Consider the following 27630-nt stretch of genomic DNA (forward strand, 5'->3'; position numbering starts at 1 on the left):
AACCCCAGAGTTTTGACCATCTTAAACATGCCATTCTGTGAACACTGGCTTGTCTGCTAAGTTTTCATATATTACGTTTGACCAAAGCTTTTCTTATGTTTGGGACATTTTTAAGGATGGATTTATTTATGTTAACTCTTCAATGCCTGTAACATGAGTCCATCTTACTGTCATCTTCCCAGAGCATTCCTAGGATCCCTCTCCTCCCCTGGCTCAGTTTCATGGAACTTGCAGAAAAATTTCTAAATGCATCTGCCTTTCTGTCAAATTGGTCGAAATCAACCAAAATACTAGAAAGCTAATCAGGGAACTGGAAACGAAGATACACCACTACTTAAGAAACAAAGTTAAAAATTCATTCTTTCCTGCAATAAGAGACTCAATTTGTATAAAACTTTTCTTCTAGCTTAAGCCTAATAGTTCCAACAACCAACTTCTGACAATTCTCAGCCAAAAGAAAAATGAAAAACTAGCTTTACGCAGCAGAACATTTCAGGTATGTGGATAGAAAATACCAAATACTAGACAACCAATACCTACCATGGTGGTATTGACTGATGGAAGAATCAAACTACTCCTTCAGTAGACTGGTCCTGAATCATTTTATCACATGCACACTGGAAAACAAGGTGTTAAGCACAGCTTCTGGAGAAAAGACACTTCTAGAGTGCAGCTATCACTTAATATTTGGGGCAACAAGCAGAGTATAGTTATATACCACACTTGAACCAGTCATCAAGAAACAGTTTATAAAGCAACCCAAATAAAATATACTGCATTAATCCAGCATACAGATCACAAAAGAGAAGTCATTCATCGTGACACTGACTGGAGGCAGCAGTTGTATTATTTTAAAGCTAAAAAGAAATCTCATCTGTTTATTTTGTTAGTGCAGCTTCCAGGCATATGCTCACTTAGCTTTCAGACAGGGAGTACGTATATTGTATAAATAGCATGGCAATCACCTGTCTACTTAGAGGCTTTCTATTCTAGAAGCCACTATGCAGATTACGTATTCTATCTTAAACTACTTACTTCCCTTAATTGTGCATGTCCACTGGGAATACTTTGGAGAATGTCTCCAGAAATGTTGCCACGCTACCAAAACCAGGTAATTGCTCTGATTTTTTGTATTTTACTTTAAGATTTCAGGGCTATACTAGACTCACAGTAAGTAGTAAATAAATAATAATAATAATAATAATAATAATAATAATAATAATAATAATAATAATAATAATAATAATAATTCCTCCACATTCTCATCTTCTTTTTACTTTCCTGATATTCTTCCCTAATCAAACCACAGCCCCAAAAAGATGAATGAGTATGAACTCTAGACTTCCTACTGGTGCCTGTAGAAAAAACAAAACTACAAAATCAAACCAGAACTGGAAGCAATCAGGCAAAACATTTCTTCATTCCAAAGATACTTTACTAATATCAGATTGCTTCTTTAGAGAGAACCTCAAGCAGACCAGAAACAGCATCGTTATAAAGTGAAGTAAATACAGGTTATTACGCAAAGTTCTTGACTTTCCACCCTCTCCTGATGTCTGTACACTTGACCTTACCACTGCACTTGCCTAGCAAGTAGCAGCAAGAATCAATCTAGCAGAAGCTTGGTGGTGGGCGTGTGGCAGCACAAATAAAAGGAATACTGGATGGGCACGGAAACATGAGATCCTCCCTGTTCAGCAGCAAAACACACTTGTGTCAGTTTAAAAATAAAAATCCCCACACAACTAAGGGCATCATACTGGTGCCACAGTTCCCCAAAACAGATAAGCCAGCCTGTGAGTTAGCTGCACAAAGATGATGTGAAGGGACAAGATTTCCCCAAAGAGCAAATGCTCCCACTGCTTTCCGCTATCAGATAGTTACTATGTGGCAACAGGGGAATCGGTTCCCCTAGCTGATATGGAAGAAAAATCAACCCTGAAAAGAGGGACAGATTTCCAGTCAAATTAAACCAGCTATATTTTAATTTTTCAATTACAAAACAAAACACTTGGGGAAGAAAGGTATAAAAACTAACAGTCAAGGCAAGGGGATCCCCTTTAGCAGGGGCCAGATATCAGATAAACTGTAACATGAAACTGCACTAGAGGTAACATTTCTGCAGGATTTAAAAGCCAGTATGCATATAGGAGCCATAATATAGTTAAAACCCATCCTCAAAAAAAGATCATCAAGAGGGAAAAAGAAAAAAAAAAAAAGTGACATTGTCATCAAATTCTAAAATACAAAACTCTCAACTTGGCTGGTACAAGACCCTGTAACATGAAAAATTCTATCACTGCTTACCTTTAGTACCCCTAGATATTGATACACATGCCTGTACCAAACTGAGTTTACCTGATAGATGGCTTATATACATGTCTTCCACGCACTCTCACTAAACACTATGTTCAATGGAGGTAGATTTGGGGGATATAATCTGCTTTTTTTTTTTTGCAGTTGAACAGAAGCATACTTATACTTGCTCTATGTGTTTCCATTTTCTGGCACTTTGTTAATTAGCAAGTCCTAAGTGATCATGAGGTTCTGCAGCAATATTAAGCCAGTTTCGTTATTTCTTCTTCCAAGACTTGTCAGTTCAAAAGTCAACATAAAAACAGTGTGGTCGAACAAGTGATCAATTCCACAAGTGGCTATTCTCATCTTTGCAACTTTTTCCATAAGGTAATAATGTCTCAAAGAAGGAAATGCTGCCTAGGCAGCTCAGCTTTTCTTATATGCGTATTCTTACTCAGAGACAGACTTGCAACTGACATTAAGGAAGCAGAAGTACACAGGGCAGTTGCTGTACCAGTTCTCCCTAAGCCAACAGTGCCACCCACCTCCAGCTTTGTGAGCTGTAAGCCCTCCCTTTTTTTTTTTTTTTTTTTTTGGCCTCCCCAGCCTTCTCTCACAGCAGCTGCTGCTGTTGGAAAAAGAAAAGCTATTGTTTGATGATAGATACACACTACCACTAACACAAACGTAGGATCAGATAGCACTTCTGTACCCCAAATAAGGTAAGGTTTGGTCCATATAGAGTACAACTTGTCAAGTAGTCTCAAACTCTGCTGAGGAGTTTACGTAAGCTTCCCAAATCTGATAAGGCAGAAAAACAAGGAACCATGTCCTTATCCCAAACAGTCAGACGGAGCTTATGAAAACAGTAGCCTTGAGACCTATGGCTTCAGTGTAATCCAAAAGCTTCAGTTAAACAGTGCTATAAAAACTATACATTGTTTTACCACGTCTTGATAACAACACATTCTATTTTTTGTACTGGAAGAACACTCTCTCCCCAACACCTCCTTTAAAATTACTCTACCAGAAGAGTCTACCTCTTGTCTTGGCACGACACAACTTCCATGGCAACTAAAAACACCCTTCATGCTTATTTTAGAGAAGCCGGGAGACTCATAAAGGAAACTAGAGTAGAGGGAACAACTTCCCTCATGACTAGGCTTTGTGCACCGTGCATTAGTGGGTATTTAAACAAAGACTGACTCATTTCCTCTCAATTTATTCAATCTTATTTTACTATACTGAAATGGCAACAGTGAACATTTGACATCACCTTCATTTTAACGGCAACTGATTAAGATATCACAGATGGATGATTATTGCTTCACAAAAGCAGCAGCTCATACCAGGCACTTTACAAATGCCACCTAGCAAGGGTGTTCCTTAAGTCCTTCTGACAATTGCTTACCTTTTGCAACACACTATTGGTGACTCCTCACTTAGCTGTCCCCATGTATTAGTAACTGATTTGGGTTAATAACGAAGGATGCTTTTAAGAGCATTCACTATTAATTCAGTCAGAAAAGCATTCTGTTACAATAGCTTTTCTATCTGTATGGCATTTCTTTTTCAGGAAGCTGACATAACAGAGCCAAAGGTAGCCATACTTTTCTATTCTTACTAATTCTTATTTTTTGAGAATTTGAAACAAAAAGATTCCTGTCATCAGAGCTGGATTACTACACCTGTGATCTTTAAGCGTTAGTGAGCTCCAAAATATCCAAGAGAACTATCCAAAGCTAACTGAATAGCACAATGCAGGTATTTGACAGCAATCAGAGAACCGAGGCCTGAACAGACAGTGCCATAAAAGCCAATGGCTGCAAAAGGTTATTGTGGCTTGAATAGCGCTGTGTGAAAACTACAAATTGAATATTGAATAATACAAAGCAGACTGGGGATTCAGGGAAAAAAAAATCCAAATCTAAAAATTAAATATAAGACACTTGCTCTTTCTTGGGCAGGAAAAGTAAAGGAACATACCTTTGTGTATTGAGCCATACCCGGTCAGAAATATCTTTTATCAGTGGGACAACATTAGGGATTACTTACCTAAGCAATACTTAATTAAAATATTAGGGGAAGAAGGGAAAAATTAATTATCTATTACTGTACATTTATTCAGTATATTTTATCTAATGATAGCAAGATATATCCCAAATGTTAAAACCTCAAGCACCCAACAAGGCAGGCAAGCTTCTGATTATTTGGGGGTTTGGTTTTGGGGTGTTTTGTTTGTTTGGTTGTTTTTTTACGTGAAAGAAGTGAAAGCAAATCAAAACCCTACAGCTTGAGAAACTGAGGAACATGTAAGCTAGGAAACTTGCTTAAGATACCATTTGGAGGCAGTATAAACCAGTGAAAATCTCTGAAGTCCTAACCTCAGTTCTCTGAATTTACTTAGATTAACATATTTAAAAGCAGCATACTAATATTTTACTTGGTAATCAACCCTTATTTTAAGGATTTTATTTCATTTTATATTTTGCTTTGCTATGGCACCTAGTATCTCAAAGTTTCCCTTGCTCTGTCAACACACACATTTGTTGCCAAAACAATATTGCAAACCATTTCTTTTAATACATATTCTGCATCTTATTTCTGTGCTCCCCGGTTAAAAGCATGGTATTTATTCCGTTGAACTGGTTTTCTTATTTCCTATCTCACAATATCCAAAACCTTAAATTGTGAGTACGTTATATATATGAAATACCTTTAGCTGAATATGCGCAAAGTAAATGCATGCAACCTTAATGTAGGAAAGAAACAGCAACACCTCAGGGTGGAATTTTGTTCAAGGGAAAATGGGAAAATCTGCTAATACTTATGAAACAAACCCCCTCAAGGAATTTCAGTTGAGACAAAAGAATCCCTAAACAACAATTAAATTAAAATTTGGTGATGATGGCTAGATGCCAAGAGTTGCAATGTTCCTGCAATAGGCAGTGCCTCTCTGTTGCTGGCTCCAAGATCAAAGCTCAGAGACCTGGAAGCCTCCGACTTGGAAAGCAGAAAGACAATGCCAAGACGGTTGGTTTATTACGCCCCTTTGAAAGACTGAATTTTTCAGCTTTCAGCAAATTCCCACAAGCACACCAAACTTCTGATTTGGAAAAGCCAACATCCAGCCTCTTTTCATGGCTAGTACTGTTGTACAGTGCTACAAAGGAATCTTTAACTGTCCCTATTCACCCCCATACCAGCTTTTATTCTTTCATTCATATAGATCTTCAAGTTTCACCAGAATCCTGATGAACAGACACGCTGTTCCCTGAGACCTACATGCAAAAATAAGTTTTTAACTATGAATGAATTATAATAGCATTCCTAGACCCTCTGTTACTGTCACGACATTGTTAAATTAACTTGAGATATGACAGCTAAAAATACATTCTCCTTTCAGGTGAAGAGCAATTGTGTACTTAATATTGTTGCTGGATTAGACCTGTTCATTTCATAGTGCTGAAGGAAGCCAAAGCTGTCTAAGTTTTATAATGACAAGTTCCCCATTCTGAAATGAAACAAAGTAATTGGAACTATGGCTACTTCATAAAGGGACAATTCTTTACTTTGTGATATAATTTCCCCTCCGTTGCTATTAAACAGCACATTAAATATTTGTTGCATAAGGGCAAGTAGTCTTTCCACGGAACAGCTGACACTCCGTCAAATGAAAGACGAGTTCAGGAAGAGTACTCATTTCTTCTCCTTTGCACATGAGGATTATTGATTATGGTAGCCTTGAGACAGAACAGCAAGCACCAAGAGCTGGGTTCTCAGGAAGAAAGTTAGGAAGTGCCGCATCATTTCTCAATATTTGTCCATTCAGTTTTACCTTGAATTAAAGCATGTCATACTGATAAGACTCGTCTAACAAGCAGAGCGCATTCTTCTGATGTTAGCTTCACATCCAAGACTTCAGGAAGGTAGAGAGTACCTTTGAATTGCTTCGCAATTGAAAGGTGATCTAGCTGCCATCATCTGAAAACCCAGGGAAGCATGTTTCGAAATTACTCTGTTAAATATCAGAATGCCCCATTTTGCAGTAAAGGCGTATGAAAATCTGTTTCGACTACAAATGTAAGTTCTGGCACTCAGCTGCAGCTTTGCACTGTGCTTCCAGTTTACAGTCCCAACTGGTAATGCATTTACAGACTCTCTATTCCTACAGAGACTTTCCAAGGGCAAAAAACTTCCTTGCTAGAACACTATAAATACAAAATAGGCTTTTACTACTGTAAACTTGGACTACCTTTTCAAGTCAAACAGTCGTAAGACTTTGTATGCCAAACATTTGTTTCTGCTCACTGGAAGCATCGATGCTACAAGCAGTCTGGCTAGCATGGGTTTTTTCCTGTGCTTGAGCCTCTGTAACAGTACCATCTATCCTTATCTGACCAACCTGTGTCTGGAGAACTTTTGTGTGTCTAGAAGTGACACCAGGTATTATGCAGCTTCCTGTCCCAATTCCCATTTCAAAACACTTTTTACAGTTATAAGTAGAACATACATCAATGCTGCTGCTCAAAGTCATCAAAAATACCATTTTTTGGAAAAGAACCTATATACATGAAGGCCATCATCTGCCTTAACCACTCTGACTCACTACATAAAAACCAGAGTTGCCTAGCAGAAGCAGTATATCCCAGCCTTGTCCAAGTGGACCTCATTAAAGCCTACAAAGTCAAGTCACTCTAAATGAGATACAAGTATCCTGTAGCTGGAAACAAGCTCTCCTGATACTTTTTAGAGAAAACAATGTATTTCAAGCAAAGAATTTACCCAGGTATTCTGATCTAGCACTGTTCCACTCTCTTCAAGATCGTAGGTGAAAGAGTCAACGGCTCTTACAACCAATGAGCAAGGTCAGGAGCCAGCCACTTCAGATACAGAGTTTTTCATCTAGGATCCTGCAAGCCTGGATGGTTAAGGACTTTATCATTTCTGTCTTGTGGGTTTGGCGAAGGAGGAAGAGGGGAAAGAAAAATTTACTGACAGTCTTGGCAGAAACGTTTGCACAGGGAAAAAAAGCCCACACCAGAATATTCAAATGATTATTTAAATGTGATCAACCCCACCGCCAACCCCCCAATTGCCAAAAGAAAACAATAATTGGAAGCCTAGCAATACACATCTCACTCAAGCTTTTTATTCATGGGGTGGGCTGGAGTGCCCTTGTACAGGCACTAATCTGTCCTAAGCACCCTGCAACCACTTGGCATGGCTTTATTTTTGCATTCAATTTACTTGGGCGGAAGGGGGGGGGAAGAAAGAATCTCTCTAAAAAGATTACAATTAACCAAAAATAAGGTGAGACATGGCGGGGGGGCAGGGCGGAGAGCAAAACTGTACAGAATCAGAGATTCTGTCAACCGAACTAAGTTTGCGTCACAGAGGACAAACCTCAGAGGAAAGTCATCAGAAGAGGAATTACATTTCCATGATAAAGATGAGCAGTGAACATGAGAGAAAAATGGGAGGAAAGCTGTGTAAGGTTTCACTCATACAAGCCAAATAAAAAAAAAAAAAAATCCATCTCTATTCTTTCCCTTCTGAAAGGCCATGAAGAATAATACTCCAGCTGTTAATTTTAAGATGGCTTTGCTTTCTTTTTTCTTTTTGGAACTTGAAAAGTGATTTCAAACCAGTTCTTACCGTTTCCTCCCCTCATTAGAAAATTCTGATCACACAACTAAAAGCACTGACACCTGGATGAACTGAACTGCTTGCCAGTGTTACAGCAGGAAGAAAAGAGGAGGAGAATTCATCAATTGCACTACTGAATATGAGTTCATTTATACAGAAAAAATGCGCATCTTATTGAATGAAAGCAATATGAAAGGAAAACGCCTCCGCAGTGGCACATCATACTAGTATTTAAACAGTCAAGTGTTCAGGATATCTTTTTTAAATATAAAAAGGAAGTAAATCCAATACGGCTTCTCAAGCAAAGGTTCTGGAACAGACAATATCAGACATCCATGTTCTTCCTACAAAGTCTGTACGTCTTCTCCCTGCTGCAGACACTGCACAAATTAAAATACAAACCCACCAACTGAGCTCAAACAGTTGACTTGTATAGTCCCTAGATTTTAATTTCATTCTGGATCGAAGAACAAAACTATTATAAAGTATGTGCATTTAGTAAAACATGATGGGAAAGGGAATTCCTTTATCTTGAAAAAGATGTGTCACACTCATAATGCTTACATGCCCTCAGAACTGAAATCATCCCTAGAAATCACATACGGAACCTTGTGATCATCTCAGAGGCCAATAAATGCTGTTTATCTCTGCCATAAGGGCTGTGGACAACTGTTTTAAAAGAGAACATATCAAGGATACTTTTCTGTAGTCTGACTAGATATCAGCCTTCTATGTTTATTATCCCCACCCTATAATTAATTGTTGCTGTCTACATATGAAAGACAGTGTTTATTGTAAACAACATCATTTTTTTCTATTCAATATTATCTGAGAAGCAGAAGTCAATGCAAACACCACAAATTCGCGGAGCCAGACGAAATGCCAATCTCTGCCTAAAATCTTGAGGTTGCGTTACTTTAGCACTGCACTTATTCCAACTGCTCTTTTTTAATTACATGCCTTCATAGACAACTGAATGACAAAAGAGTAAGTCCACTGATCCTAAGATTTCTTCTTCACAGTTTGTGACTCTTCTCTCAAGAAGCATTTACTCCAACAATACTCTGCAATTACAACCAGGCAAGTATCTCTCTGTATCTACTACACCACAGACATAGATGTGAAGTTCACCCGCATGATGCGCTATTTACAAAGAACATGCAGAGCATTCTTTTCCTGCAGAGCTGTTCTTTTCCTGCTATACCTTTCTCCAAACACTTTTTGATGGCTTATTCCCCTGCCTTTGTGCTTCTCCCTTTCCCCCAAATCTTTTCTCCACCATAGCACTGCAACAGAAGTACGCATGTGTGTGTTTGGTAAGCAAGGAGAGAACCTTAAGCAAGACATCAAAAAGAAAAGGGCGTAAAAATATCTCCTTTCCCAAGCCTCCAAAAACCAAAATTATCTAGAGAAAGCAAAACCAGAAACGAACAAGTTTAATCATAAAACCTGTGGTTAGGTTACTGAAATTAACCTTTCCTTCTCCCCATTTACTACAGAAGCAGCCCGCATTTTGCTTCAAATGCAGTGTTTTAAAAAATTGGATCATCTAACATCATTAAATGGGGCCATCTTATGCAACGCTATAACCAGTGGTCTTAATTTACAATAATAAAGAATATAGACTAATCTTTGAAAATTCATTAAGACGGGCTTATTGTAATCTGGACACACAAGGAGCACTGCTTCATGCCTACTATTTGGAACAAAAGTCAAACTTGACCACCTGAGTCATCACCTACACTGACAGTAGAGGGAGCCTCAGTAGGTTCAAATTAGTTAGGGATTTTTTCATAAAGTCCTTTGGAAAAAAAAAAAAAAAAAAAAACAAAAACCTTTAACCTGGTTTTATTTATTTTTTTATTTATACAAACAACTTTATCAAACTTTTTCTTGTGAACCATGTATATATTTTACTTTCAAAATATCATTCATGTGTGTTAATGGGAAAGTTATTTCCCAAAATTCACATTTGTTTTTAAAGAGAAATTCAGGACTCAGAAAGGTGTTTATCCTAACACCATTTACATAACGGCCTTGAAAATTCCAAAAGGGCTATAGCAAACCTTCACCTTTTCTTTCTATTCAAGTGGGATATTAGCACAGTTTGTTTCTTCAAGTTTGCGCCTTAAGTACGGTACCTTCTACTGTGCTTTGGGACAAAATAATATGCATGGTAACACAGTACTTCAACCACTAATGGTGTGTTTCTGTTTCAGTAAAATCAAAGCTTAGTGCCAAAAGAGGGACAGGGAAGTTCTTTATCAAGGAACTGCGGAAAAAGAATCCCCATTTTTTAAATAACATATACTGTATTTCTAGATTTCTGTGTGCACAGTAATGTTTCACTATTAAAGCAGGCACAGTAATTTCCCAAACTGATGATTCAATGTCTGTAATTTAATGATTACTGTTGAAACATGATTCATTTTATTATTGATACATTTTATTATCAATTCATTTAACGCCAATATAGCAAGCAAGAAGAAATAATAGTTGAGGTCACCATGAAAAAACCTTCATCTAGCACAGATGCTGGCAGTTAATAGTGAGTTGAAAAGTTATGCGCTGAAGTACAACCAGGGCATCGCATCCGATGATTAAACTCTAAGAATGTCAGAGAATGATCTGGCAGTAATACATGAAACGAGGAAGTGTCGGGTTTTTTTTGCTTTCCCAACAAGAGGGAAAGAAAGGCATTTTTATTGTCATAGCACTTCCAGCAAGTTGATATTAAAAAGGAGATTTCATGCCAAAGTAGGCTGTTTAATCAGATAAAGAAGGCTTTCCTATTTCCCATTGTATAGATCAAGTTGGCTACAGGAGCCACACAGAGCTTTGAGTAGCACATTTTTCCGTGAGGGCTGTATCGTTTGATCATAGCAAAGCACAAGGACTGCTGGGTAATCTGAATCAGAGCTGCAGAAAAAGGGAGCCGGAGCCTGCTGAGGCCAAGATAACCATGTCACCCCAGCACCCCACAGCACTCCCAACCATGGACCTAGGTGGAGGGGGGAATCACCCATCTCCATTTACAAATTTGTCATGAGGTTTTCACGTGGCTCTCAATTAATGCAGTATGTTTTCTCCAAACAAACCTATAACAATTTTAATATATGCTTGTTAAGGTCAGCCGCCCTGTACTGACAAAGATTCTCCTGATTGCTTTCAAAACATTAAATTTCAAACCCTTGCTGCTTTGAAAGGTGATATATAGAATTTTCTATGTAGGTCTTTGCAAGAGATGTAGCAATTTATGAAGCCAATAAAACCCTGTCCTCTAAAGACGGAGTTGTTATTAGAGGACAGGACACATCTAAAGAGGTGTGTCTCTACCTGTGATGCTGTTCATAGCAGACTGGAAGCAGCAAAGGACTGGTGGGTTAGGTCACCTGATATTCAGAATGACGACAGATGAACCCTTTGATAGGTTAACAGGTCAGAACGGACCCCTGAGCAGGACCGAGTTCAGAAGCCCAGCTTTTCACCAGGTACTGTCCCTGAAACACCGCCCTGGCATTTCCAGCCTCCTAACCTTTCTACAGTAGCAAGCAGCCCTTCAAGCCTCCACTTCCTTCTGTTAACTCCTCTTTCACACACTCCAATGCTGAACCAAATTTGGTTCTGGGCTGTGAAGTAGGCACTGCAAAGTGACCCAGACAAGCATTTTAACTCTTTTCACTGAAATCCTGTTGAAGCTGCTGACCTGGAAAAAAAGTCTTCAAACCTGCAGCCAAAAAAGTGCCAAAACACCACCATTAGTCCTAGCCCCTGAACAAACACAAACTCAAGCCGCTATCTGCCACCGTATCCTGAAATGCAAGCTAATTACTTCGCCGTACTTCCACCAACATTGCCATTCTTTCATGCACCACCAGTATTGGTAACAACTTACAAGACAGGTCCTAGTCTCTGTATACACAAAGCATGTAGAAGCCTGTAATGTGAACTAGGCACTAACGTACTACTTTGGTTTTATGCTGTATTTTTAAGTAGACGCAACAGTACTAACTGAGACAATTCCAGTTAGCTTATTTATTTTCTGAGTCCCAGTGGGCAAGAACTTAACTGGTTCTCATAGAAGAATTTGGAGTGGAATAAAAGAGAGCACTAAAATTTTAGGGTGTTTCATTTAATAATTCTAAAAGAAAACAGTTGTGGGCAGTAGTGGTTTTTTGCTGTTGCTCCCCCCTCCCCCCACACCATCATCCCATTCTCTTAAGTGTTAAGTTTGAAGAAAGTGCAGTAGGTTCCTTTCTGATCTATATTCTGCAGATAGGCCATATGACCATCCATTCATAAAAGAGAATAAGGGACTCGCACCGTAAAACTTATTTTTGCTTTTTTCTATTCCAAGTTTCCTTTCTTTTTCACACACTGAAGTTTTGTAGAGGTGATCACTTTTCCTAAGCGTTTCAAAAAAAACTTCTACGCTCCCCTTTCACTTCTTCGGAAGAATTTGCATTGCCAAGACACCTGCAGTCCAGAGCTTTAAATTCCACATATATTCAGTCTGGTATTAACTGCCGTAATACTATTTCTAAATGCAACACTCGTTCATACAAACACTGCTGGGAACTGAATGATCTAATCTCCATGTGACTGAAAAGTTAGAGTTTTGAGTTAGCAATTTTTCATGCACAGTTATGTCAGTTTGCCATTAAGAAAGCTGCTATTCCTTCCAACAGCTTAAGTCCAGAATCCTGGACTGGCCCAGGCTGCAAGACCTTGAAAGATCACCCAGTCCAGCCTTTTGCAGGAAAGGAAGCCTAGATAAGATTCTCTAGCACCCTGTCCAACCGCATCTTGAAAACCTACAAGTTTAGAAAAACCTTAATGTTTACAAATGAAGAGAAACAAAAACCACCCTCCTAAATTACAAAAGACTACTCTGAGGATCACATAAACCTAGTCTGAAGACCAAAAGTTTTAGCAATCAAATCATACCAGTACTCTTAAATTAGTAAAACGCTCCATGTGTACAGGCATTATAGCAAGATAAAAGTGTTTACAGTTTTGAAAAAGAGAATTTAACAGAAGCTAGCTATCAATATCTGCTATCAATGGCACATTTATGCTGATTAAAGAAAAAAGCTACTAATCCTAAGCACAGCTGTTACGAACATAAACCAGCAAATCTTCAAGCACAGGACCTCTGCACTCAGGTAATGAGAACAGTACCTGCTGCAGTGTTTTGCGGTTTCCTCCCTGTTAGCTCATTAACAAAAACATCTATCAAATATTCCTAACTCCAGTTACAGCATGCCAGAATTCAACTTCTATAATACGCTCATCGCAAATGACAGGCTACACAGGATATTTTTTCTTTTCTGCAGAAAGACAACTGCAACTTTGATTTTCCTCTTATGTTTTTCATCTTCCTTACACACCGTCCATGACATCCTCCCACTCACTAGTGGGTGCTTTTCAAGTCTCCATCTTTCTTCAGAGGAAGAAAAATGTGAAGAGGTCATTTAATTCTAACCTTACCTAAAGGGATATATGGTCAATACAATTTAATGCAAATGATCACTGCAGCAGTAAGCTACAGGAAGAAATCAGCACATCCTACATTTTCTCCTGTTATTAGAAAGGCTTTCAGCAAGCTTGCAACAACATACTTAGGCCCTACCTACACACAGAAACTACCTTTGTCAAACTAAGCCAAAGGTGAAGAACCTTTTACTTGCCGAGGCCAAGAAAAGCCTTACAAAAAAATACCTGGCATACGACTTTAACACACTTTGCGCTATTCACTGATACTGTAAAGTCAGATGGCCCAGAAGTCTCAGGCAACCTTTGAGTTAAGCCAATAAGCCAGCTCTAAACAGACACACAGTTATGTCAACAAAAGAAATGCAGGCGAGTTAAACAATGTTTTTACTGGCATTTTTACTGGGGCTAAATCTGGAAGTCATATCACTTTAAAAATATAGGAAAAATGCTAAATACTTCTCTTTGGTTATCAGAAGGCAATGGAGGACAGGGTAAGAGTATGCACTGAACAGTCAGCTCTGCTACCTGTGACATGGAGGTGCACAACCTGGTGATAAATGGAAGTGCTCAGAGAGCAGAAAACAGCTGACCATTTCCAAAGGCTGATGGCAGGAAGTTTCCTGGTACAATTTGCAGGTCACCAAACCCTTGAGAAGAGACTAAGAAAACATTTCACCTGCTTCGGAAAAGAACAGGACTAAGGCAGGCAGCCAGAATTGAACAAATTATTCTGGGAGAAGAGATGTAACAGGATGCTGCTACTCTCACATTTTCAGTTTTAAAAGTACATACATTTCTCTCAGCTGAAAAGAATCGCATCTGAGTGACGGGGAAAAAAAAAAGTATTTTCCTCTTCATTCCTATCAGCAAACTTTTTGGGCTAGTATAGCTGAAACAGGTCCAGACAAATAAAAATACAAGGTCTCAGTTTCCCAGGCTCTGGGGGTGAATTTAAAGGCAAGCAGCAATTAGGTTTGCTTTGAGAGAGAGATCTGGATCATACTAGTCATTGTTATCACATAATAAACAAGTCGCAGTATCACGCATAGATGCTTTTTGGTTTGCTAGCAAGAGCTGAAGAAAACTGAGAATAAAGATAAAATACACTGCAGTGAAGTCACTGCACTGAATTCATGACATCATAATTGTTGCCATGGCAACTAGCTAGTATCAAGCACAGAATACTGCCTTCACTGCAGAATCAAGGAGCACCTGTGCTGCCACAAAAGAAATGTTCTTATTCAAACACAAATCTAGTCAACAACACAGGAAATAAGATATTACTGTAAGTAAATTGCCTTTTCAATACCTCTTATTTTGTTCACCTGGTGTGAGACTTTTTAAACACTCGGGCACACATAAAGAGGTCTGATAAAGTATACGCGTGATAAAAAGAGTCTAATTGAAAAAATGATGTTTTTCTTCCAGTGTTCCTCAATTTTTCCAGTACAGAGTAATTCTTCTCTTTGCGCTTTCCTCTCCTACGCATACGACTGCAGTCATATACAACAAACCTCTGTTCAGACATGAAACAGAGGGCAAAAACTCCAAAGACAGAAAACGTTTTCCAGTTCTTATTTCAACAAGCCAGACAGATAGTCAAATTGGAACTGTCACACAGCAGCAGAACTAATTGATGAAGAACATATTCCATGTTTAGAGCCCACAACTCCTTTTGTTTAAGGACTGCCCCAGCAGGGCCTTCAAACACCAGTCGTGTGTTTTCCATGCACTCGCTAAATGCAATGCTTCAAATCTGCACGGCTCTGAGAACAGCCTGAGAGTAGCTTTGTTGCAAATAAAAATGTCATCCCTTTTCCTCTAAACAGTCCTCTTTTACTGAAGAATATCTGCTATTCCCAGCTCCTCACCATTCACAAATACAAAAGCTTCAGAAATTAAATCTTTTTTTTAAAAAAAAAAAAAAAAAAAAAGCTAAGCAGTTGATAATTTATCGGGTCACAATTAGGCTTGTGACTAAGGGTTAAGTATTAAATGCACAAATGCCACATTTGATGTTGCAATCTCAAATATTTGTTGAAATAAATCACTCAGTATTACAAAGGCACATGAAGGAAAACACACCTGAAAATTAACTTCTTCATATTAACTTGCTGAATAAAAAAAGTCAGAGCTGTAGGTCAGTAATACCAGATACCATTTCACAATTCAACCTTAGAGTTGATTAGCACCAAAGAAATTGTTTCAAAACAAATTTTAACAAACAGACCACACTATATAGTAAAGTATAAAGTACACTTATTTGCTACCTCAATGGTTCTTAAAGAGCAATCCATAAATTATTGCTGGACCAGAGAACAATTCCACGCAACCATATGTAATTAGTCAATGTGTCTAAACAGTTTCAGGATGCATTGATGGGTTTTTTCAGCTTCTTCAGAAAACAAAACGGTCCTAGTTACCAATTAAACAACAGCACCACATTTCTGTATTGGCTTCGTGCCTTTGTTGGACACTTTCTCTACTGCTGTCAAGTACACAGATTACACCAAAACCAAAGGACAGAAGCACTGAAGTAACCTGCCTCTCCTGTCCCCGCTCTCTTTATAAAGACTGTCTCAACAAATGAGTATTAAAAAAAGCAGAGAATACAAACAAACAATAAAATGAGGAGTTTCAGAAACAGATGATTAGTAGACTGCTATACCTCATATGTTTCTGTCTTCAGTGTTCTCCTAGTATTATTTCACACAACCAAGAACGATGACCACTACTTGAATGACGACACCATGAAAATCCCCAGTTTAACTAACCTTCCGCAATATGAAGTGCAGTCGGGAAACGACTACGGTTGACAACACATTCTAAGGAAATTGTTGAGTGTGTCAATCTACTCCCTGCCACTGAAAAGTAAAGAAATAAACAATCTTCCACATCTTTTTAAAAACCTTTGGAACAGATGCTGCCTTTAGTGATAACAACTTGTGTATACAAGCATATAGCCTAATACACCAAATAGAGTTAATACAACTGCCACAAACTCAGAAAACTGAAAGAAGCAAGTTGATAAAACCTCAAGCAAGTTACATCAGAAATGCAGAGTTCTCAGCTTCTCTGCAATTCTGAGTATAAATTTATTGAAGTGTCTGTATTATGCAATTCACAGACCTATTTGTGCTGTAAATACAGGACAAATGGTAATGACATTCCCTTCCTCATTAGCAAACACAGCATTTCTAGCTCTAACCCACACAATACAAAATCATTACTTAATAAGTAATGAAAAAAATACTTTTCTTTTTGAAATACGGACAGATTAACTGATCCCTTAAGCAACTAATGTGTCTTCTCCGAGTACACACAGAAAATTATGGACTGACTCAAGATTTTAGAGAGTTTTTTATATAACTTTAAAATGAACTTGTTGGATTAGGTTTTCCTCAACAGTCCTTCTATTAAGTCTAACTTTTGCTTATGTTAACCTAGATATGGGAATGAGAAGACGTAAGTTCTGGCCCACCTTTGTACATGGTATTTTTTCTTGTATTATTCATTTACCAGTATTATAACAGAAGCAACAACTGAAAATTTTCTGCTAGGATCTTTAGAGGTGCCCGCCTCTAGAGACAAACCTGACTAGAGACACGACAACACAAAGAAACACTACCTGTCCCTCCTCTCTCCCCCAGCAAACCATGTAGAGAAAGGCCAAGGGATTTAAGATGCCAAACAACTATTCTAACTCTTTATGCCTTTATTCAAACTTCCATATACCAAATCCTTTCCACAGTTGCAGAGCTCATCTCCACAATTACAGAAAACGTAAGCATATAAGCACTTAAATACAATGCTATGTCCTTTAAATTTAGCTGTTAGTTTATAAATAGTTATGTTTACTATAGATATTATTAAAATGTGTTACAAGACATGCCTGGATGCATTTTCAATTTTAACTATGTTGAGAACGATATTACTGAAGTAGTTTTTCCCAACACAAGCATGGCTGAAGCGCGTTCTCAGGAAGTTTTAGGGCACTGGGCTGTAGTCAGGCCTTAGTATATTCGGAACAAGTCCCTTCTGCACCACTGAACTGAACCATATAAGGTACAACCATGTTGCAACTAGGTTCCAAACCAAAATAAATCATACCACGATAAAACACAGCATTTGTACCTCTCAGAACTGAGAGGAGATATTCTTTACAATGCCATTGTCTCCCATTGTAATGAGAAAAGGAATAGTCTTGAAATAAAATAAGCTCAAAAGTTATACAGATCTGCAGTCCCTGTCTGTAGGATAATTCTCAAACACGCTCAAGACCCTCAGTGGGTCTCAAGGAGTTGAGAATCCACTCAGTTGTGGATCATTTCCATGAAGTAGTACAAGAGGCTGAATTTGTAACACCCACCCTCTTATCTTCCCCTTATCTTCACAAAGTAAGAGAGCAAAAGGAGCTTCCAGTTCTCTAGTTCCCTAGTAGGGAACTAGAAATTAGTAGGAAAGCCTTTGGAGCAACCCCTCAGCTGTTTTCCAGAGATAGAAATGTGCAGAGGAGACAAGGAACATCATCTTTCCTGAACTCTTTTACAGCTCCTGCGCACTGTAGAATAGGAAAAGAACCACATACAAAACTTAAGATGGACCGAGAAGTAAGTGGGAAGGCACTTTTCTTTTTGTTTGAAAGAAAATACTAAAATCACCATACTGGCTCAGACCAAGGATCTACCTGACCCTCCTCCCACAGCAGTCACCAGCAGACAGCTAGGAAAGTGTGTAAAAACAGGGCACGCAGAGGGACAGTTCCTTTGATTACATTCCTAAATGCCAAGAATTTGCAGCTCAGCAGCCAGAGGTGAAGAACAATATGCAACAGACTGCTTAGCCCTTCTTTGTACAACCTTGCACACACTGAAAAAGAAAAAGGGTAAGCAGCAAAGGTCAATTTAAAACCAGATACATGAAAAATTTCTGCAACTTTAGAAGATCCGTTTTTTTGCAAAACTGAGTAAAATCAACTTTGGAAAATGATCAGGTTTCTAGTTTACACTTTTCCCCCGATGCGTCCTCATTGGAAAACTTTTGACTAAAAGTCTGCCCTAAAACTGCTGCTACTTCAACAGGTTTTTCTAGGGCAGTGGTTGGCAAAATTTGATAGGCAGCAGTGCAGCCTGGCAGCTGATGGCTTCTTCCTTACTTTGGTACACCCATCCTAACCAAAGAGAAGCTATGCTGGCATTAAAATAATAGCTGGATAAAGGTTGGCAATGATGCAATTCAAACAACTTGCCATGCGAGACGGTGTGACTGATTTGAAGTCAGAAGCTACTAGACCTCGGACTAAATAAATATACAGAAGCGCAAGTTCTCAACTGTTCTGAAAGATACTCCTAAGTTCCCAGGTTCAGCTAGCTTTGTTGCCACAAGCTGTCTAAAGTAACTATATTCTGACCGAAATGGAACAGCAAGTAAAGATAACTTTATGATTAAGTCAGTTTAAGGGAAATGACTCGTAAATCACATGCTTCACTTGAGATACTGGAAATACTCATAACAATTTACATTGTGTAGTTCAGATCAACACAAATTCAATAAAAACAGAAAAATACCACTGGAAAGTTCAATAAAGCCTGAAAAGTACCATGTCTTTCTAACACTGAGAACAGACACCCTCATTCAGAAAGAAACATTACAAGTGGAAAGTTACTGCTCCCTTTGCCCTCCTACCTCCAGTTTCTCCACACAACCCCAACCCATTTCTGCCAGAAGCTAGGACACAGTTTTACACAGGCTTTGTCAAAACAGACAATGGTCCAGAAAGTGGCAGCCCAAGACTCTTCCTGCTTATGTTCCCACTTCTTTTTGGCAGCAGCCCACCCTTAAATTGGATTAAGTGTAACATGAACTGTACCCTTAGGTATGATGACAAAGCAACTCAGACGATCCCTCACTCATAGATTTCTATCACAATTATCTGGGCTACTTTAGGCAGCTTAGATCACAGTCTTTACTAACCCAGCTAATTTTAACTGAAATGGCTTAGACAGTACCCAGTTGGGCAGACCCATCAATAGATGCAGGGGAACAGGAAACTCCCAACAGTCAGAAGCAGTAATGTCCTCTACTACTACAATCAGAGCCAGAAGAAACTGTCCCCAGCCCAAGCTTTCTGGTACTTTTTCCAAAGCATGTGGGCATGCAGGTATGTGCACATACATTGGAGGATGGGGTGGGAAACACTCCTGGAGGAGTTGACAGGAAGGGGAGGTAGCATTTCCTGGCACATCCGTATACCTGCAGCCTTAGAAATAAGCAAATTCAAATGTCTATTTAAACCTACATTTGAAAATTCAAATAAAAGTGATAATCTACTAAAGATCAGCAGGTAAGAAACAAAATTATGAATAATTAGAAAGGCATCTTTGCAACAGGATTTCTGGAAGAAACTCAAATCTCATTTCTCATTCAGTAGACTGTATTAACTAATAATGTAGAAATGAGTGATTCATCAAACATCTGAGTCATTTCTACCTGTATTCACTGTATATTCCTCCCCCTCAGCTATATCCAAGTAGTATAAAGCTACAACTTCACACTGGTATGGTCAGGCACAAATTACTAAGTCACACGGTATTTTTCAAATAAAACTGAATCATTGAAAGGACAAAGAGAACAAACAGCGAAGGAGCTCACTGCAAAAAGGATGGTGGCTTCCTAACACCTCTTAAAGAAAAGAAGGGGAGAAAAGAAGCAAGCTACATCTCCAGCCTGATTCAACAGGTTTTTCTACACTTATTTTTAAGTCTTCAACTGTATTTACTATTTTAGTAACTTAGCTGTTCATATCTTCCTTTTCCAAAACTTCATGCCCTATCATACAGTGTCAAACACGCTATATATGCTACTTCATTTCTATACAGCCAAATCTGATTTCTGGGAACAAAAAAATAAAAGGAATGATGAGCAAAAGGTTCCTTGTCACAATATCATGATTTATAGAGAAGATAAATCTGTCTCAGACTGATCGTGTTAAATGGCTGAAGCAGTTACGCTTGGGTTTTTTGTGGGGGTTTTTTTAAAGGTTACCTTACAGGGATATCAGTCCAAAATTTAGCAGAAGTAATAGCGTCTGTAATTTCCCAAGTACTTTTGCCAATATGTCCTTTTAAGTCACAGTCCCTTTTAGAGAGGTGTCTCACTGTAAGCAGCACTAAAATAATGGGAGCCACTTAAAGATCTCATCCACAATTTTTATTTAAGGGTTTCTGCTGTGACTACCATTAATGCAATCATACCTATGACAGCACAAACCACGCCAAATTTTCAGCATCTCTTGGTTTCTAAGCTACTCTTTTACTTAGGTGCAGTTTCATCGCTGGCTTCAGTGATCTATGTACAGCCTGCTGCTAGAATAGGAGGTCCAGCATAGTGCCCATGGCTAGATATTCCCATCACTTCCCTTGGGCCAGTACCCTTTTAGACCAACTGGAGTTCATCAACTCAATCAACTGTGGCTTCACAGTGGTTTATGTCAATCTAAAAGTGAAGCTATACAATACGACTAAGCTAACCAGAATGCTTGCTGCTGCTTTTGAAAAGAGGAAGCTTCATTTCTCTTCCTTCTTTCCCCTTCCTCCACTTTCACTCACATGGATCTACCCTCTCTCTTGCACTTGAAGGCCTTTGTTGAGCCGATTTCAACTCACAAACCAAAGATCTAAAATTATCTGGGGTTAGTTTTCCACCAGGTTAGCAAGTTAAGCTGGAGCATCCTGGAAACCAGTAAGTGCTAGGATGAGTGCCAAGTAAGTGGTAGGATCACATGGCTGAGAACATGACTCCCCATTTATGGCAACAGGAGAGCCATCAGAAGGAATGAAATTATGAGAAGACTTGGGTCAACACGTGTGCTTTTTGTTCCCTTCCTTGATTGGTACTGCTATTTGTCTAATCTCTTTGTAAGCCAGTTCAGAGAGCTAAACCAACAAAAAACTATTCATTATTTTTGGCAAGGCTTGTTTTCTGCCAATTTAATTCCCTGAGCTAGCTCAGCAAAGGAATCAGGCAAGCATCTGCACCAGTGCAGAGAAGGGGGCAGGAACACACAGGGAGATGAGGACAGGCTCAGGCTGATTTAAACTGTCATTGAACTGCATACCCTACAGCAGATCTACATCACGTTGTAGTTAGAACTGACAGTAATCTGTGCCTTTACAACAGGAGGCCTTCATCGCTGATGAGAGTACTTGAACAGTACCGGCACTGAAACATCCTAAGCAAAGTTTAACCTGGGCACAAGCTTGGCTGATTACATGTAAAAGCAGAAGAATCACAATATTCTTACCTTCAGAAATACTGCAAAACATTAGTAATTATTCCCCCAGTGACACCCCTGTGAAAATGTTCTCTGTAATTCCCATTACACGGATTTAGCCCAGAACAGCAAAGCAAGCAAAACTGGTGACAAACTCAGGATTGGAACCCAGTAAATCCTCTCTACCAAACCAACACTTCATCACTCAACTGTGTTGTTTATTAACCCTAAACTAACTCAATTAGCCAGCAGCAGTCTATAAAAAAAACTCCTTTTGCCAAGACTTTGTAACGCACTATAGATCTCATAATTTATAATACAGTTATGTTAACGAATGTGGATATTTTCTAGCTAGTTGTGAAATGAGAAATTACGGAAAGGAATAATACTGAGATCTTAAGTAATTATTTCCTTTTCTACAGAGAAAAATAAGTGCGCGTGAAGCGGCATGAGGGCCTACTCACACAATTCAAGAAATTTAATGCAAAGAACTATAGAAAGGAAAATAAATTACGTACATGTTTTTTCTCAGATTAGCAATTGCCAAACAGTTTCAAGTGAAATACAAGGAATTACTTAATATTCACTAACCAAGACCAGTATCATTCCTTAAATTTATCTCCCACATTGACTCCAACAAATCCCAAGCTTAACTTGCCCTGTATAACAATGTAGCACAATAGGAAAAGGGGCAGGAAAAATTGTCAACACAGAAGCAAATCTCTGCAGTACTAAACAGCCAGCACTGTAACTCTATCCAGCAACAGGAGATGGTCTCTCATTCACATACTAGCTTAAGCACCCAAACCAAGCATATCACATTTGGGACACTCAAGTCATAGGTAATTTTGTTTGGCACCTTCTTTTGACAACAGCTTTGTCACAGAGACTGAAAATACGTATGTCATAAAAGACAGTCATTTGCCAGGACTGTCACTGATTCTATCAAGATAAAAATAATAAAGCTGTAAGTGCAAGTAGCAGAGGCTGCCTAATTGTCAGCTGTATAAAACATCAGTATCAAGATTATTGTCCTACAGGCAACAACAGTTGGAGGGGAATAGAAAACAATGCTGGAAAAAAGGTAAGAAAATTAACTGACTAGATTTGCACATTAAAAATGCTGTGTTCTGTTTTGAAGTCTTGAAATCCGCAGGAGCCAAAATTTGAGGAAAGCAAATGAAAACTTATCGCATGCTACAAAAAACTACTGCAAATTTGCCAGAGAACCAGGAGACAAAACCAACATGTCTATGGAGGAGATGAACACTATTTAACAGAATGGATGACAGATCAATCAAACAAAAACATTCTGGACAGCACGGACAAAACATTTACCTCAAAATTCTTTGCATCCTCACACATACAGAAAACGGCAAAAATGTGCTACTCTAAATGTGGAATTTACCACTTGAAATTTGACAAAGATTATTTAAGTGACAACGGTGTTCAAAATCTCATTTTTCTGGGGAATACATTATTATGATCAAGCAGAAGTGGGAACAACACTTCTTCACGCCACGTAAGAGACTCCTAACACAGAATATGTTGGTGCTTCCTAGGTTTAATGGACAGTGCAAGTTGAAGGCTACCTCACTGATTCCATCAAGTGAGGCAACTCCAGACATCATCACTATTACTTGCTAAGACAAGCTATTCAGAAGCTATCCACATTCAGCATCATGAACTCAGTATTAACACTTACTTGCTTGAATTATCACTGCAGGCTAATCTTTGAGAAATCGTTAGTGACAGCGAACCTGAGATTTTTTCCTCTTAAAATGACAGGGCAGGAAGCTCAGATTCTTCCCCCTTCCTTCTAGGAAGTGAGGAGTAAGCTCCAGCTCCTCTAGCTGTGAAATCACCGTACTGACACACATCTTCCCAGTTCTGCTCCACATGCGGCAGCACAGCTACTGACACAGCTTAGCCTATTTTCCAAGCAGCTGTTAGACTGGTAAGTTTTGGTCAGTTTTGAAAAAGAAAAAAACAAAAAAAAAAAAAAAGAGGAAAAAGGCAGAGCCACCTTGATAACTGAGCAGACGTAATCAGGCAGTGGAACTATTTCATAGGGAGGACAAGCCTTCTTCCTTCTGTCCCTAATAAAATAAAAGCTGAAAGGACAGCCAAAATAGGAGAACATATTCCCTAAAAATTAGGTAAAAATTAGGAAGCACTGCAACAGTAGCACAACACTCCACCCTCACCACAGCCAGGTAGTCCACAGGGAAGAAAAAAAAGTTTCTTTTACTCTCCCACCCACCACTGAGAGAGAAGGTCCAAGAAGCAGCTTAAAATCTGACACCCATCAGTGATACACTAACATAAAAGTCCTTACTCAAGACTGAGGAGTAATACCCATGCACTAGTCTCGACACCTTCTGACAAGTGAAGATGACGCCAGGGTTTGGGAAAAGGGGCTTCCCACAAACGTGTTGCCTATGGGCTTCACTGGAGAAGACACGTTTCTATCCGCACCATGTTCCAGTAAAATTTTAAGCTACAACACAGGCACACAAATACATGTTAGAGAGAAATACATCTGTATTTTGGCATGTAAATACCTGAATTCAGAGTTATAAACCCCAGCTCGGCCATAAGACTGCACAAGGCCACTGTCCAGTATTCCATTCTACAAAAATTACTAAAATGTCAGTGACAAAGAAATTTTGTTTGCAAGATGCAATGTACATTTTTATCACGCTGGATAAAATATCTACAGTCTCAGCAGTGGTTAAATTGCTGCTATAAAGGAAATTGTCCTCAGATAAATGGTTTCCCTATGAGAAGGTTTCAGTGCTACACCTCACCCCAGGTCAATAAATCAAATTAACTGCACCTTGTCCTCTGGCCAATGACATCATCGGCTTGACCACATCTTGTGAAGCGAGTGCAAAAACATATGCTATTTAAGGCATGAAATCATATTACTGCTTTTTGTCCAGCCAGCCTTGTGCTGTTGGTCTGTGAAACGGTCAGTCACCTGAACAGTCTCATTACCGCTTCTACAGATTTTTTTTTTCTTCTAGTATTCAAGGCCTGTCTTCACCAAGGGTGAAGAAAAAGGATAAATAATCTGAGTCGTTATTTTTGAAATCAAAATGCTTTTCATTAGCTGCAGCAGAGTATTTTGTGACAAATTAAATTTAGAACCAAACTACAAAATACGCTGCCTGCATTCGTATGTGAACTCTCTTCCTAGTCATGTTTCAAAGATGTTTACATGCTAATCTGGCACTGCTACTTTGAAGTACCCTGCTGTTAGGTCCTTTTTCTCCAGAGGGTGAAAACAATGGTCACTAATGAAAACCTACACAGTTTTATCTGAAACCCACCCCTGCATATTTTTTTTTTAAAATGACTGCCTCTTTCTAATGAAGTAGTCCATTTGGTTTTGGTCTAAGTAGACTAATATCTGGTTTAAAACTGAATTACTCCAGACAATTTAAGAGGATTAATTTCAATTTTCACTTGGTGTTCTTATGACACAATCAGAGAAAACTTATCTTCCTTTCTAGACGCGGTACTGCCTAGTGGTATCTTCTGTCTTGAAAGCCAAATCTAAATGAAAGAAAAAAAGAAAAAAACCCACCCCTAACCCAGAACAGTCAAAGATACAAGCAGCGACAAAAGCATCTGACACACTGCACTGTTAAACTGCATCCACACTAAGCAAAAAGAAGGTGAATAAGATTATCTTCAATGTATTCAATTCTGTTTGTGTTCAGAGGGAGGAGGAAAGCTGTTCAGATTTTGAGTGTCTTCTATAGCTCTCTCAGTGCCAGGAAACGTAAATTAGAAGCAACTCTCCTTTAAGGAAAAGAATCAAGGACAAAGGGACCAAAAATGCCCAAGCCTCTGAAAAGCAGATATGAAAGGAACAGCTTTACAGTCTTGAGTTGCTATAAATTAAAAATAAGCTCCTTATTTAAAAGACATGAGTGTTTGAGAATCTATGAGCAGATCTGATGCTGTTCAAGCCCCAGGAGGGTTTTGTTTTTGCTGGCAGGGGTGGAGTGGAGATGGGGGGGTCATTTTGGTTATTAGTAAATAAATCAAGCAGCAGAGAGTGAGGCCTAGGCGCCTGCCAGAGGAGCCAGGGCCTAGCTCTCCCCCCTCCTCTCCTCACACAGCCTGGGTTTGATCTCGGGGCCCTGTGGGTTGCCAAGAAAATTTAAAAAAAGCGAGAGAGCGAGAAAGAAGAATCATATTGAACCACAAAAGCACATGGGGCGAATGTAAAATATAAACACGGCGTTGGGCTCTGAGTGGCTGTTATTAAAGGTCTGAATTACTAAACATGAGAGGCGGGGAAAGCCAGGCGGCCATTTCAATAATATAAACCTCCCCGAATTAGACATTATTCAAATGAGAAGGAGAGGGAGAGAGAGAGAGCGAGGGAGAAGGACGGGACCCGCACCCCCAGTGCCAGCCCACCGGGGCTGCCGGCACCGCCGTCCGCCCCTGCCCCGGCACCCAGGGCGAGGGGACGCGGGGCCGCTGCCCGGCACCCAGGGGCCCTGCCCCGGGGCCGCAGCACCCTGCTCCACCCCAGGCCCTCGGAAGCGGGAGGAGGGCAAATCCCGCCGGGGCAAATCCAGCCTTCGGGGGTGCAAAGAGGCGGCCTCTCCCGTCGGAGAGGGGCACGGAGGAACTCCGCCCGCACACCCCCCAGGTCACCCCACGCCGAACCTACCCTTTACGGGGGGGGTGGGGGGGAAGGAGCTTTAAATAAAAAGCCAAACCACGCTCTCGTCCTACCCCTCCCCGAGGCCATCCGCACCCATCCACCCCAAGCCTGCAGGCCCCAGGCTCTGGGGAAATAACCCTGGCCGGGGGGCATGCGGGGGAGGGCGGGGGGTAAGGAGAGGAGAGGAAACCCAAGTCTTTCTCCCTCAGCCGGCCCCGCTGAGGGGGCAGCACCCCCGTCCCCCTCCGTCCTGCCGCCGCCGCGCCGGCGGGGGGACCCTGCCCCACTCGGGGGGCCGCCCGCCTCCCCCCAGCCCGGCGGGCCGAGCCCCCTCCCGCGGCCCCCGCCGGGACCGCTCCAGCAGCATCCCCCCCCCGCCATGAATATGTAAAGCGGCTTTTATTGTGGGCGTGCGGGCCAGGGGGGAGCCCGGCCGGGTGGCGGCTAGCCACCTCCGACCGCTTTTGGGTGCGGGGACGCCTCCCCCCCTCCCGGCTTCCCCCCCCCACCCCGACCCCACCGCCTCGCCGTTGCGCCGCCGCTGCCGCCCGCGCCGCCGCCCCCCATCGCCCCGCTGCCTGCCCCGGCGCCGGTGCCCCGGCGTGCGGGCGAGTGCGGCTCCGTGTGAAGGAGCGGGCGGGCGAGGGAGGGAGCGTGTGTCTGTGTGTGTGTGTGTGTGCGTGCGTGTGTGTCTCCCCGCACGGGGAGGCTGCTTTCCTTCTCCCCCCCCCCCCCGTTCCCTCCTGTGCCGTTAATTATAATAATCCTGAGTACTAATAAATTATGCTAAGCGGGGCGGGCGGGCGGCGGGGGGGCCGCGTGTGCGAGTATGAATATGAATATGTAAAATGCAGTAATGATTACCTGCCGCTGCCGCCACCGCCGCCGCCGAACTCTCATCTTGACTCGCTGCTCCTCCGTCCGCCATTTTGAATATTTTAACCAAAATCGGCCGCCCGATAAGCCCTCCCTCGCTCCCGGCCCCCCCCGCCTCCCCTCCCCGTCCCCTCCCCCTCCCCGTCCCCCCGCCGCCCCACTGCGCAGCCGCCGACCCGCCGCGCCGCCGCCTCGCTCCGCGCCTGCGCGGCGCCCCGCTCCCCGCGCCTCCTCCCCCGCCCTCCCGCTCGCGCATGCGCCGAGCCAGCGGGCTCCCTCGCTCGCCTCCCACCCCCCGCCCCGCGCAGCTCCCGCGCGGCAGCGCGCATGCGCGCGGCGTCTGCCCGCC

At 40.8% G+C, this 27630-nt stretch overlaps 1 protein-coding gene across 8 annotated transcripts in view; it reads right to left on the reverse strand.

Moving 5' to 3' along the window:
- Positions 1–27370, reverse strand: part of POU2F1 (POU class 2 homeobox 1) — a 123200-nt gene extending 95830 nt beyond the window's left edge. For 6 of the 8 annotated variants that reach the window (XM_087758005.1, XM_087758003.1, XM_087758013.1 and 3 more), the window contains exon 1: positions 27270–27311. In XM_087758005.1, the coding sequence (XP_087614131.1) occupies positions 27270–27305 (36 nt within the window). In that variant the 5' untranslated portion in view covers positions 27306–27311. Of the gene's footprint in view, positions 1–27269 lie in introns of all 8 variants that reach the window. The other 2 variants (XM_087758008.1, XM_087758009.1) reach the window with 2 other exon arrangements.
- Between the last annotated feature and the right edge of the window lie 260 nt (positions 27371–27630).

Source organism: Nipponia nippon, unplaced genomic scaffold, assembly GCF_047370975.1.
Source record: "Nipponia nippon isolate SJK-2023a ecotype South Korea unplaced genomic scaffold, ASM4737097v1 scaffold_2, whole genome shotgun sequence".
NCBI classification, from domain to species: domain Eukaryota; kingdom Metazoa; phylum Chordata; class Aves; order Pelecaniformes; family Threskiornithidae; genus Nipponia; species Nipponia nippon.